The sequence below is a fragment of the Gigantopelta aegis genome, chromosome 10 (genome assembly GCF_016097555.1).
Source record: "Gigantopelta aegis isolate Gae_Host chromosome 10, Gae_host_genome, whole genome shotgun sequence".
Classification (NCBI taxonomy): Eukaryota; Metazoa; Mollusca; class Gastropoda; order Neomphalida; family Peltospiridae; genus Gigantopelta; species Gigantopelta aegis.
Window position 1 is genome coordinate 63,568,604 of NC_054708.1, and position 13,584 is coordinate 63,582,187.

Consider the following 13,584-nt stretch of genomic DNA (forward strand, 5'->3'; position numbering starts at 1 on the left):
GAGTTATCAGATTATCACTTCCAAGCATTACTGTATACAGTGTGTTATTTTAATAATAACGCCATGGAAATACATATATTAATTTAGTAGACCTGAATCAGAAATAGTTGTATGTATAATATTAATTCTTTAATTACACATTGGCAAGTCATGTATTGACAAATTGCCTTCTGAACATAAAGTAAAATATATGTGTAGCTCAGTGGTTATATTGCTTGCTCGTGGTTTAATGCCTCAGGAACCCCTGTCCCGTCCTTGGTGCACCCATTTGGTTATATCCCGTTCTAACAATGACTGGTGTATGAAAGGCTGTTATGTATCGTTCTCTTTGTAGAAGTGCCAATATAAGGCTTCTTGTTTTGTTTTACCAGTTATCAGCAGAGTTTTATTCACCTAATTTCTGTGACTAACTTGTTATTTTACCACATCTAACATCTTACTTCACCTGTTACAACACGTCTGTTACCATGATCACATTCAGTGGATTAAAAAAACTCCAACAAGAGGCCCTTGCTGTTCATTGATAGGAACAGTCTATATAATCGAAGTGGGTGTCTTCCCTGAAATAAACATTTGCAACTGTCACGGTTAATATCTTAGACATGTAGCTGCTAATTTGTGGTCTACTGTTCATGATAAACAGTATTTTCTTTTCTTCTTGGAATTGTAATTATGGATATCATAACTTATGTAATAATAATGGAAAAATATGTCATTTTATTATTATTTAAAGAAAAACTTTAAAAGACTTTCAGAGCTAGCCAAAAAACATGTTTATGTTTATGACTTATGAGTTTTGCTTTGTTGTAGTAGAGTTAACAGTGATTTGAGCAATTTCACCATTTAATTTTTTTTTTTTTTTAAATTTCAAATACCTGTTTAAAATATCAATGTGCTTTAGTGGTGTCGTTAAACAAAACAAACTTTAAACTGCAAATACCTGTATTTTTGTCACGATTATTACTCAAAAGCCTTGTTTTTTTGTGTGCCATAAATGTAACTTAATGAGGTGAAAGTTACTACCTTTACATATGCTATCCTTTTCAGTGACATTTGCCTACCTAAAAAAAAAAAAAAAATGTTTTATTTAACGACGCACTCAACACATTTTATTTACGGTTATATGGTTAAGGACCACACAGATAATATGAGAGGAAACCCGCTGTCACCACTTCATGGGCTACTCTTTTCGATTAGCAGCAAGGGATCTTTTATATGCACCATCCCACAGACGGGTAGTACATACCACAGCCTTTGATATACCAGTCGTGGTGCACTGGCTGGAACGAGAAATAACCCAATGGGCCCACAAACGGGGATCGAACCCAGACCGATCGCACATCAAGTGACGGGTGTACCACTGGGCTATGTCCAGCCCTTGCCTACATAAATATGTTGCACTTGTACCACAGCCTTCGACACACTAGTAGTATTGAAGAACAGGGCCCAGATTCTCAAAGCTACCTTAGCACTACTATATCGTAAAATTTGTAGGCTATTAAAAGTATTATCAGGCACAGCCAAGCAGGAGGGGCTGGGGTGGCTATAGCAAAATATTATTGGTAGTAAATCCTTGTAAAAAAAAATGCACTTAAGTAGTGCTACATTTACCAGCATTTGATTGCATTTCAGTTTTTTAAATTTTACAGGGAAACTTTGTGTCCTCGATCTCAGTCACCCCCCTCCCCCCAATGTTTACTTGCTTCCACCATGCTTGATTATGTCGGAGCATACAGTGGTTTTTATATCTTATTGCTAAGATAGCTTAAAAAATCTGTAGCCTGGTTTTGTCTGAAAAACAACTGAATGGGTTCAAACCTTTACCACTAATCATCGGTTAAAGATATAATACAGTAACAGTATATACATAAGCTATAATAGTTTTAAAGACATGTAATATTGTCCATATTACTTACCTGCTAGCTGAAGTTCATATGATGCTATTGGAAATCATGCTGCCAATTTAGCTGTATTCTGTGTTTCCGTGAATCTTAACATTTTGAGATCCATGGAATCTCAAAATAGCTGGATTTACATAATTTGTATCATTCTGGCGGTATCCTAAAAATCCATGAAAATCTATGGAAGTGAATCTTGGAAGTGATGTTCAAAGAACTTAAGTTGTTGTATACAGATGTATACATGTATGTACATGGCATTTGCTTAACAAATTAATTTGCTTGCTGGTGATGGGGTAATTGCATCATATGAGATGACAATTAAATGATTATAGAGTTAAATTTCAATTGGAAGTACAGCCTTGAAAATTTATGATGGTGAAGTTCTCGTAATTATCAATTCAAATTTCACAATTTTCAGATTTTCGGCATACCATATTCAAAGTAACGTCAATACATTGTTGGTAAATACATCATGTGGTTTGTTCTTTAAATTTACATGTCACTGTATAAACACAGGAGATTTATAGTGTCATCTCATATGATGGATTTACCAGTTTTTATCCTGTTGTTGTTGATTGTTGGTCTTAGTGATTGTGGTTTATTTCAGGCTTTCACTCAATACCATGACCTTGGTCATAGAAAGTCCACAGGTGTACACAAAGTTAGGTGTGGCTATTGCAATCACAGGTATTGCCCAGGTAAGTTTTTTTATCACGAGCATGCAGTCAGACATGATATACGATAACAGTATGGCAAATAACTTCTCGCTTTCAGAATCTTAAGTGCAGAGTGTATGGTTAGTACATTTTTACGATTTTTATGATTTAAACTATATAGGTAGTATCACAGTACCAGGTACTGTTGTAAATTAAAATTAGCAAGACAATATTTGTGCAGGACTAGGATGGTCAAGGATGGATTCTATGTATTATATATTGAGTTAATTAAAAACTTCACAACCGTTTCATCTTGGCTAATTAGCATGTGTTAAATAAGGTATTTTTTATTGTATGATGTCCAAAGAAAGAATAGTAATAAATGATGAGTCGAAAATCTGTTCGATGCACCCACAGCATTCGTCAAAACCACAAACGGTCAAAATTGTAATTCACAAGCAGGGTCGTCTGATGAAATCACAGGTTCAGTAGCGCATATGTTCTCCATGTGTACCCACAACTGCAAGTCAACACCTCCTCATTGACTGCCTGATACCTGTAAAGACTGCATTAGGGATATGACGCCATTGTTCCACTAATGAGACACCAAGTTTCTGCAAAGTCTGTAGAGGGTTCCTGAGAGTGAGCAGGCATCTTCCCAGCATATCCCAGACATGCTCGATGGGATTCAGGTCGGGTGACCTTGAAGGCCAATCCATGACATTGATGCCCGCGTTCCTCAGGTAATCCCTTGTCAAGATGGCTGTGTGAGGTCAGGCATTGTCATGCTGAAAGATCAGGCCTGGACCATGAGCTGCCATGAAGGGCACATGTTCCTGGGCCAGCACCTGGTATATTGAGGTTGCCACGAATGACAAGAAGTCGAGAACGTCCATTTCCACAGAAAGCACCCCAAACTATTATACTTCTGCATTCGAATCTGTCAACCGGCATCGTGGTTAGGCAATCGGTCAACAGGCTGGTAGGTACTGGGTTCGGATCCCAGTCGAGGCATGGGATTTTTAATCCAGATACCGACTCCAAAGCCTGAGTGAGTGCTCCACACGGCTCAATGGGTAGGTGTAAAACACTTGCACCAACCAGTGATCCATAACTGGTTCAACAAAAGCCATGGTTTGTGCTATCCTGCCTGTGGGAAGTGCAAATAAAAGATCCCTTGCTGCTAATCGGAAAGAGTAGCCCATGAAGTGGCGACAGCGGGTTTCCTCTCAAAATCTGTGTGGTCCGTAACCATATGTCTGACGCCGTATAACCATAAATAAAATGTGTTGAGTGCATCGTTAAATAAAACATTTCTTTCTTTCGAATCTGTCAACTGCACTGACACAACACTGAGCATGACATTCACCACGTTGTCTCCAAACCCTCTGCAAAACCACGTTTGTCTCAGTGGTGCTGTGCACATGCTATGGATCAGGTCACGTCGACTGATCGGCTTCAAATGGAGTGTAGACTGCCATTATAAGATTTATTCCTGAAAAATACCTGTTTTCGACTTTATTAAAAAAATTAGTTTGTGAAGTTTTTAATTTGACTCAGACTCAATATACATCTGAAAAGTATACAACTTAATAATGCAAGGTATGTACACACATCTTAATTACAATCTCTGCACTTGATAGCTATACATTTTCATTTATAGTTATTTTCATGCTTTTATCCAATTATGTACAAGCATGCTGTCCTGGGCATACACCTCAGCTATCTGGACTGGCTAAGACAGAGAGTTAGTTGTTAGTGAGAGAGAAGTCGGTGTACTCCTACCCATTGTTTTGTTAAACTCGCTCTGGGTGGGAGCTGGGAGATGAACCCAGTACCTACTGGTCAGCTGTATAGCCAATGACTTACCCACTATACTTCCTAGGTTGGTATATAGTTGTTACACAGTATTTATAAGGTACATGTATGTATATTATACCTGTACCATGTCCATCGCAGTTACACAGTGTTTAAAGTGACAGACCCTAGTTTTTAAACACTACAACATATTTATCTCAATTACAGATATTTTTTATAATTTAAGTATTTACATTTATTTAGAATATTCCTTTTCGAACACCTGAAGTTGTTCTGCTCATCCAGAGTTTTCTAATACCTCAAAGTACATTTTCCATAATTCTAAAAACGCACGTTTATCGGAGAAGTAATGGTTATCGGGACAAGCTATAGATATTTTTAGATGGTATTTTCCCTCTTAAACATCATTGCTTTTAGTTCCTCTCTGATATAACTGTATCCAAATGTGTTGCAGGTTTGTAGATCAACTAAAATTAGTGTCCATTTTCACAAGCTGAAACTAGGGTCTGTTCCTTTAAGATACCGTATGTATTTTACCTGTAATTACATACATGTATGTACATTATCTGTACATGTAGTGTATTTTGTTATCTGTACATTGTAGTAACACAAGTGTAAGGTATGTGTCTTATTATAATTAGTTATAGAAGGTGTATGATATGAATAGGGTTACATTGTAATTACACATTGTACGGTACATACCGTTTGTATGTATTTTATGTTGACTTAAAATATTTTCATGATAAGTGTACTTTTGATATAGTTTAATTTCTGCACTAGGATTCATGTACCTTTAAGAATTTGATATATAAATATATATAGGTATTAAATTTACTAAACTAACTGATTCATTCATTTATTTACATCTTTTCATGTAATTGTCAAATAATATTATTTTAGTATTAAATCTTTTATAAATGTTTACATATATTACATGCAGTTTGATAAAAATGGAGACGTGTAAATGTTGTATTTGCTCAATTGTTTTTTAAAACTCATAATGATTATTGTTTGTTCATTAACATAAACTATTTAGCTAGACTGATTCTTTGCAAAATGTTGAAAATCACTTTCTTTTGAAAATTGATTTTCCACTTCTCTTAAAATTTGCCAATTTTAATACCAAATTAAACTATTCTTGATGGGTTTTTTCTTTTTTTTCTTACTATTTTGTTCATAAATCGTGATTTTACTGCTGTTGATTATTTAGGTAAAAGTTCAAGGTTCAAACCAGGAAATGCTTCAGTCAGCATGTGAGCTCTTCCTTGGGAAGTCAGTAAGAGAGATTTGTACTGTTGCCCAGGAAACGCTGGAAGGTCATCAGAGGGCCATTATGGGCAACATGACAGTTGAGGTATGAATAAAAACATGTGCATGCAGCGGTGCAAAAATGGAAATTATTACCCATATGGTCTAGCATATATCTTGGTTCATATCAAAGTGATATGTCCCACTAGAATGTCGAGTGGGACGTAATACTTCAATGTCATACGATGAGGTCATACAACCATACTCTGTAACCTTATCGGAACATTAATCAAATGAGTTCAGTAATATAAACTGCAATCGATTACGGGTAATAAATAAGATATTAAACTTGCTACCATTTCATATCACGTTTTCAGGGCTTGAACTTAAGAATTTGTTTCCTACGGTAATTTAAAAACACAATTGCTGTTGGTGAAATGGCCCACCGACAGCAACTGAAACATCATTTTGCTGTCAATAGTCATATTTTAAATGTACATGTACAGTGTACACCAGATGTAAACATTTTGCCATTATTGAGGAGCTTTGCCGATGGCACAGTGATGCTTCCGACCTACAGCAATTTATATCTCACAATTTGTCTATTTCCTGTGTTCTATTATTATTGCTGGTGAGTGCTGTGTGCTAAACGGCTGGAAATATGAATTGGGAAATGAACTGTAGCACAATATAGTTCATATGGTTGATAATTATAAGCCAGTAGTATATACACAAAGTTAAATTTTTTCGTAAAACTAAAATGCTGTTTTCCTCAAATTGACATTGTATGAACGTAACAAGTTTTATAAATCACTCTTGAATTGTTGTCAGCATTTCTTTGTGGTTTTTTAAATTTCAAATGATTTGCTTAATTTGCAGGAAATCTACAGAGACCGGAAGAAGTTTTCGAAAGCTGTCTTTGAGGTTGCATCGTCTGACCTGGTTAACATGGGTATCTGTGTTGTCAGTTACACACTGAAGGACATCCGGGATGAGGAGGTCAGTAAACCTACCAGTTGAAGAAAACTATGTTTTAAAGCAGTGTGTGTGTGTGTGTGTGTGTGACTTGCAATTATGCTCATATACCACAGAGGTTTCGAGCATGTCTGTCCCATGTTCCGCCTCAGGATAGCTGGAATCCCAACCCAGGACGGATTTTAAAGCAGTACATACATATATAGCTGAAAGTAAGAGATTTGAGTTGAACTAAATAACTGCCCCATATAAGGTTTAGCTCCAACAATAGGATTATCACTATCGTAATTTGTCTCAACTATCCCATTTCTATTCTATCTACTCTCTACCTTTTATTGCTATATATTAATAAATATTAAGTATGTTAGATGCTTTATGCCATTGGACATTATGTTGTTACATGTTATATATGATTATGAATATTGATTATTGTCGGATGTCCATCTTGTTTAGGAGAGCACTTATATAGGCGCTGCCTGTTGTGGAATCCTTTTGACTTTTTTCTGATCAATAAAATATCTCAAGAAAAAAAGAGATTAGTACACATTCAGGGCTCACTCTGGAACAATTTTGGTTTAGCCAATTCTCAGATATGTACATGTATGTCAATTATTAAAAAATATTAAAATGTGGTTAATTTAAAGAATATTTTATTAACCAAAAACTAAATGTTGTAGCCACTTTGAATTAGGAAGGAAGGAAATGTTTTATTTAATGACACACTCAACACATTTTATTTACGGTTAAGGACCACACAGATATTGAGAGAGGAAACCCGCTGTCGCCACTTCATGGGCTATTAGCAGCAAGGGATCTTTTATATGCACCATCCCACAGACAGGATAGTACATACCATGGCCTTTGTTACACCAGTTCTGGAGCACTGGCTGGAACGAGAAATAGCCCAATGGGTCCACCGACGGGGATCAATCCTAGACCGACCGTGCATCAAGTGAACGTTTTACCACTGGGCTACGTCCCGCCCCCTTTGAATTAGGAGATAACCATATGGAGTTTTTAGATTTGCGAATGTTATTTTCTATTTGATCCTGCAAATGTAATTTTTGACTAAAGGCATTAGCCTGAGGTGAAAAAATGAAACATTTGCGGGCATCTAAAAATCTAAAAACTCAAATTGGTTATGTCCATTGTAAACTGAATCATTTTTCTGTGGAACTAACTGTATATTTCATATTTCTTGAAAAAAATACCTTGCTACAATCTAACTGAAGACCCTTAAATCATCAACTTCACCTCTTCCAATTGCTAATGACTTCACTTTCTAATAACGTCATTAGCTTTCCGGATGTTATTTTCATTTGATCCCTGAAAAAGAATGTAATTAACCAATCACAATAAACAACACACTCGCTATCAGTTTACAATATAAATTAGCAATTGGCTAATTTGGTCATACACAGGTTGAGCCCTGACATTGAATATCACTGTGTCAGCAATACCTGCAATTAAGAAAATGTCCACAATAAAAAACCTGAATATAGTTCACGGCAAAAAAGTGCTGTGGAGAAATAAAAACTCCACTGCATTGCCGATTGCTGTGGGCAACTGTGGGGGTTGGCGAGTAGCACAGTGAATCAGATCTGTAACAATGTTCACAACGAACCAGGTTTATTACTACATTTCCAATGAATCGGGGGGCCTAATTCACTAGAATGTCGCAACTTTGCGATCTCGCAGTGCATTGCTAAAAGACTTGCAAAGAGGATGCTTTGTTGTCTAGCAGAGCCTAAGAGACCTTTGTGAATTAGGCCCCAGATCTGTATCAACGTTCACAATGAACCAGGTTTATTACTACATTTCCAATGAATCGGGGGGACTAATTCACTAGACTCACAACTTTGCGATCTCGCAGTGCAATGCTAAAAGACTTGCAAAGAGGATGCTTTGTTGTCTAGCAGAGCCTAAGAGAGCTGTGTGAATTAGGCCCTAGATCTGTATCAACGTTCACAATGAACCAGGTTTGATACTACATTCCGGGGTGGGACGTAGCCCAGTGGTAAAATGTTCACTCGATGTGCGGTCAGTGTGGGATCGATTACAACATTCCCCAATGAGTAATGTTTATTACAACATTCCAAATATATTAGGTTTATTACAACATTCCAAAATAAATGTTGTTTATTACAACATTCAAAATAAATACTTTTTTAGATTAACAGCATTCCAATGAATCAGATTTATTATCCATATGGTTCAACATAACCGAGTTAATAACAATCATACGAAGCACATGTGTAATAACAAGTGTAATGACATAATTTTGGGAAGTGACGTCATAACATGACGTTGCTTCTCCAGTCCTAGCTCAGACTGTGCATTTGAAATATGAAGTCATTTCATAGTCTCCTTGTGGCTGAAACATTTTGAGTTGGGTCTTGTTATTCATAAAGAAAACAACAATAATAATATGAATAATAAAGAAATTAGTATACTCGCTCCCACTCAGGCAATTCGAAAATCCTGACACTTGTTTCGTAAAATCAATACGACACACAAGCTCGTATAATAATCTTTATTTATTATAATATTCCCAATGAATCAGGTTTATTATAATATTCCTGATGAATCAGGTTTATTATAATATTCCCCGATGAATCAGGTTTATTATAATATTCATGATGAATCAGGTTTATTATAATATTCATGATGAATCAGGTTTATTATAATATTCCCGATGAATCAGGTTTATTATAATATTCCTAATGAATCAGGTTTATTATAATATTCCTGATGAATCAAGTTTATTACAACATTCCCAATGATTATTAAGGTTTATTACTACATTTCCAATGAGTAATGTTTATTAAAACATTCCCAATGAGTAATATTTATTACAACATTCCAAACAATTGTCATAAATAAAAAATATTTTTATTTTATTTAGTTCTCCACAAAATATAAACTGGAATTAATTTTTTATTTAATTATATTCATAAATTGTCAAGAGATTTTATGATATAATTTCTGACTGTTTTGAACTAATCAATACATGATGGCTGATCATTAGCTTTAACTAATGAATTAATAAAAATTTGTGTGTGTGTCTTTATTTTATTTATTATTATTGTGTTTCTAGAAATATTTTATGACCTATGGATTAATTTCATTATTGTTCCCATTGGTTTATTTTCCATTAACTTTAACGTCAAAGGCTATGATATGTGCTGTCCTGTTTGGAAGTGTTTTAAAATACCCCTGCTAATAAAACAAATTAACTGTAGTAGCAGTAGGTTTGTCTCTTAAGACTCTAGCTTAGTTGGTAGAGTGCTTGCCTGAGGTGCTTCGATCCTAGCATTACACTCTCTGATTGTGCTGCTTTCTCCATCAGTGCATCATGACTGATAATCAAAGACTGGCATGTGCTGTCCCATCAGTGCATCACGACTGATAATCAAAGACTGGTATGTGCTGTCCCATCTGTGGGAAAGTGCCTATAAAAAATCTCGTGCTGCTAATTGAAAAATGTAGCGAGTTTCCTCTGAAGACTACATTACATAACAGAATAATGACCAAATATACTGATGGAAAGAAATAAGAGAACGCATCAAATTGTAGACCAAGTTTAATTCACAACTAGCGTAGTAATATCTGTATTTCATACCAAGTTGTAATGTGGGATTGAATGTCTGTAGTGTTGAATGAGCTGCCTATATGTTCCCAGTCAATTTCTGACAATATGAATTGATTTTTGATGCAGTAATTTTTTCTTGTCGCTATCTGAGTGGTCCTTTATTTCTTTCCATCAGTATATTTGACATCAGTGGCCAATGATTAATTAATCAATATGCTTATAGTGTCTTTAAAGAAAGCAAACTGTAAAATTCACACTCTAGATCTGAATTATACCTTATTTGTTTGACATGTAATGACCACTGGTTAAACCATGTGCCGACATGCCATTAAACAATCATCCTTCTTTTCGCTGGTATGTGAATATTGATTTTTATAGTTTGAGCGTGTTTGCAGGGTTATTTAAAGGCTTTAGGCATGAAACGAACAGCTGAGGTGAAACGAGATGCCCGGATTGGTGAGGCTGAGGCTCAGAGAGATTCTGGAATCAAGGTGAAAGATGGCTAACCATTGCTGTCTCATATGCTTAGGCTGGACCCTGCTTTGACTAGATACCGCTTCTCTTGGACATTCATGGGACATTCACAACTACATGTATACAATACAAAATATAACAATGTGGGTACAGACAGCAGGACAATGAATAGCGTCTTTTATTTTTTTACTAATATTTAATTCTTTTTTTTTTAATTCAAAACCACCATCCCCTGTTTTTTTTATTATTATTTTTTTGGCCTAGTTTTGATAATTGTTTTGTGATCGAAGAAAAATATTTTGGTTACTATTTTTTACCACAGTTTGGTTGTACGAAACTGGACTTCCAGTAATTTGATAAGTAGCAGGATTTAGCTCTGTGTTGTGGAAACATCCCAAGAGAACTCGGTGGTTGTTCTCTCTTCCAAACATTTCATATTAAAACCTGATGAAAATTCCTGTCAAAGATTACTTGCTGCTAATTAAAACTATGATGACAGCATTTTCTGGGGTCGTTTTCATTCACTAATAAAATACCATTCTATTCTTTCTTTATGAGCTTTGAAGGAATGAATTGCAAGTATTTTACATTGCATTGTAGAATGAGACCAATCATTTTTTTTTTTTTTTTTTTTTGTCCAATTTGTTTACTGTTTTCATCTGCAGGAGTACATGTATGTTATCTGTTAGTACACACATTCTGTATTGCATAAAAAGTAAAATCTCTGTATATTCATTAGACATTGAGTTGTGCCCAGGAGTGTCCAAGATTTTACATATTCTAACCCACCTTGCATGCTGTTACCTCACAATCATATTTAATTAAACCGTGTCATTTGTCTATCTCTTCCTGTTAGGGCTATCTGAGAGCTTTAGGTATGGCACGAACAGCACAGGTCAAACGAGATGCGAGAATCGGTGAGGCAGAGGCACAGCGAGACTCGGGCATCAAGGTGAAATTGAACAAATTGTCTTTAGTTCTGTGTCAATGTAAAATGATCTTGGTTACACGTAGGTCACCAATGGTGGTCAGACCGAGAAATACAACACCTTTTGTTGATATTAGTGTGGGAAACTTGTTGGAATTTCATCATTGATTGTTGATTGTAATCGGTTTGCAACAACCGATCAAATTTTGATTGTACAGTCAGAATTATATGAACTCGAGAACTATTTGAATTTGGACTGCATCCGTATCTGTTTTCTTTACAAATATTCGGCTGTGATGTAGCCCAGTGGTAAAGTGCTAGCTTGATGCACGGTCGGTCTGGGATCGATCCCCGTCATTGGGCTATTTCTCATTCCAGACAATATGTGATATGTGCTATCCTGTCTGTGCGATGGTGCATATAAAAGATCCCTTGCTACTAATGGAAAAATGTAGCGGGTTTCTTCTCCAAGACTATTTGTCAAAATGACCAAATGTTTGACATCCAATAGCCGATGATTAATAAATCAATGTGCTCTAGTGGTGTCGTTAAACAAACAAAAAATATCTTCTTTTTTTTTCTTTACAAATACATGAACACAAACACAAACCCCATCATAGTTAAATCAATTCCATTATCTAAATTGTAGGAACAGTTAAAGTAAAAAGTTTCCATAACAAGTCATTTATAAACTTTATAATTGATCATTACATTGGTAGAACTCATCTGATCAGTCTTCATTCCAACAAGTGCACCACAACTGGTCAAAGGCCGTGGTATGTGCTTTCCTGTCTGCATTAGGAAAAATGTAGCGGGCTTCCTCTGATGACTACGTGTCAGAATTACCAAATTTTTGACATCCAATAGCCGATGACTAATTAATCAATGTGCTCTAGTGGTGTCATTAAACAAAAATAAACATTAACTCGTCCGATCAGTTTTCAGTTACAATTCATCATTGAATTTTTGCTGTAAAAATATACCTGTGCTCGTCAGATCAAATAGATACAGGTGAGTGTATACCTGTGCTGGTCTTATTAAATTCAATATGGTGGAAGTGTACCCGCATTGACCTAAATGAATACTCATGAATATAACGCTTGTACTAATCACTGAATATTTACAGGTGATAGCATACCCATCCTTTGCTACCTTAAAGTATATCTTTGTGTTGGTAAAGCCTTAAAATTTACCTGTAGGTGATTGTGGTGTGTGGTGGTCATTTTGAATATATACAAGTTTACAGAATGTTAACAGAATGTGTTAAAAAGAAAATTAAAGAGATCTGCTTAAATGCTTAAACTTGAAAGTATATCTTTATGTTGGTAAAGTCTTAAACTTACCTACAGGTGAAGGAGATGTTTGACACAGTAACCTATGTGTATTTTTGTGCTTGGATGTCATTATTCATTCATTCATTCATTCATTCATTTAGGTTTACATAATTTTAACAGAATTAGTAAAAAAAATAATTCTAAAGCTCTACAGCAAAAAGATAAATATATGTTTAAATGTATGCTTATAATCAAGGGCCATACCTGAGGGCTAGGTAGGGCTGATGCCATCTCCGAACAATATGAAAAGTGCCACTTTTAGTTTTAAAAAACACCTTTTCTGTCTATCTGGAGGAGACCCTATATTATATGGGGTTTTTTTGTTTGGGGGGGGGGGAGGGGTTGGGTTTTTGTTGTTGTTAAATACCCAGTCCCTGCCCCCATTATTATATTCGGCTCAGTACCACTCTGATAATATATTCTGTGGTCATCTGGGTTAACACTGGAATAAAACTAACCTTTAATTTGACTATAAGGATTTTTGGGGTATACATGAGAATAAATCTAGATACAAAGATATAAATATTAGTGTCTGGTTAGAAGTATGAACACACTATAGTTTAGTAATCATCTCTTCACAAAATGGCACAGCATTAGTATTCCATACACTGCATGCTGTCAGCACTGTATGCAGTGTATATGCATGCCCACATTGAAA

The 13,584-nt window shown here is 35.5% G+C and overlaps 1 protein-coding gene across 2 annotated transcripts in view; it reads left to right on the forward strand.

The window, feature by feature from the left end:
* LOC121384323 (flotillin-1-like) overlaps positions 1-13,584 on the forward strand; it is a 37,291-nt gene that overhangs the window by 13,141 nt on the left and 10,566 nt on the right. The window contains exons 3-6 of one of the 2 annotated variants that reach the window (XM_041514663.1): positions 2,509-2,599; positions 5,586-5,729; positions 6,503-6,622; positions 10,586-10,681. In XM_041514663.1, coding sequence (XP_041370597.1) covers positions 2,509-2,599; positions 5,586-5,729; positions 6,503-6,622; positions 10,586-10,681 — 451 coding nt within the window. Of the gene's footprint in view, positions 1-2,508; positions 2,600-5,585; positions 5,730-6,502; positions 6,623-10,585; positions 10,682-11,520; positions 11,617-13,584 lie in introns of both variants that reach the window. The other variant, XM_041514662.1, reaches the window with a different exon arrangement.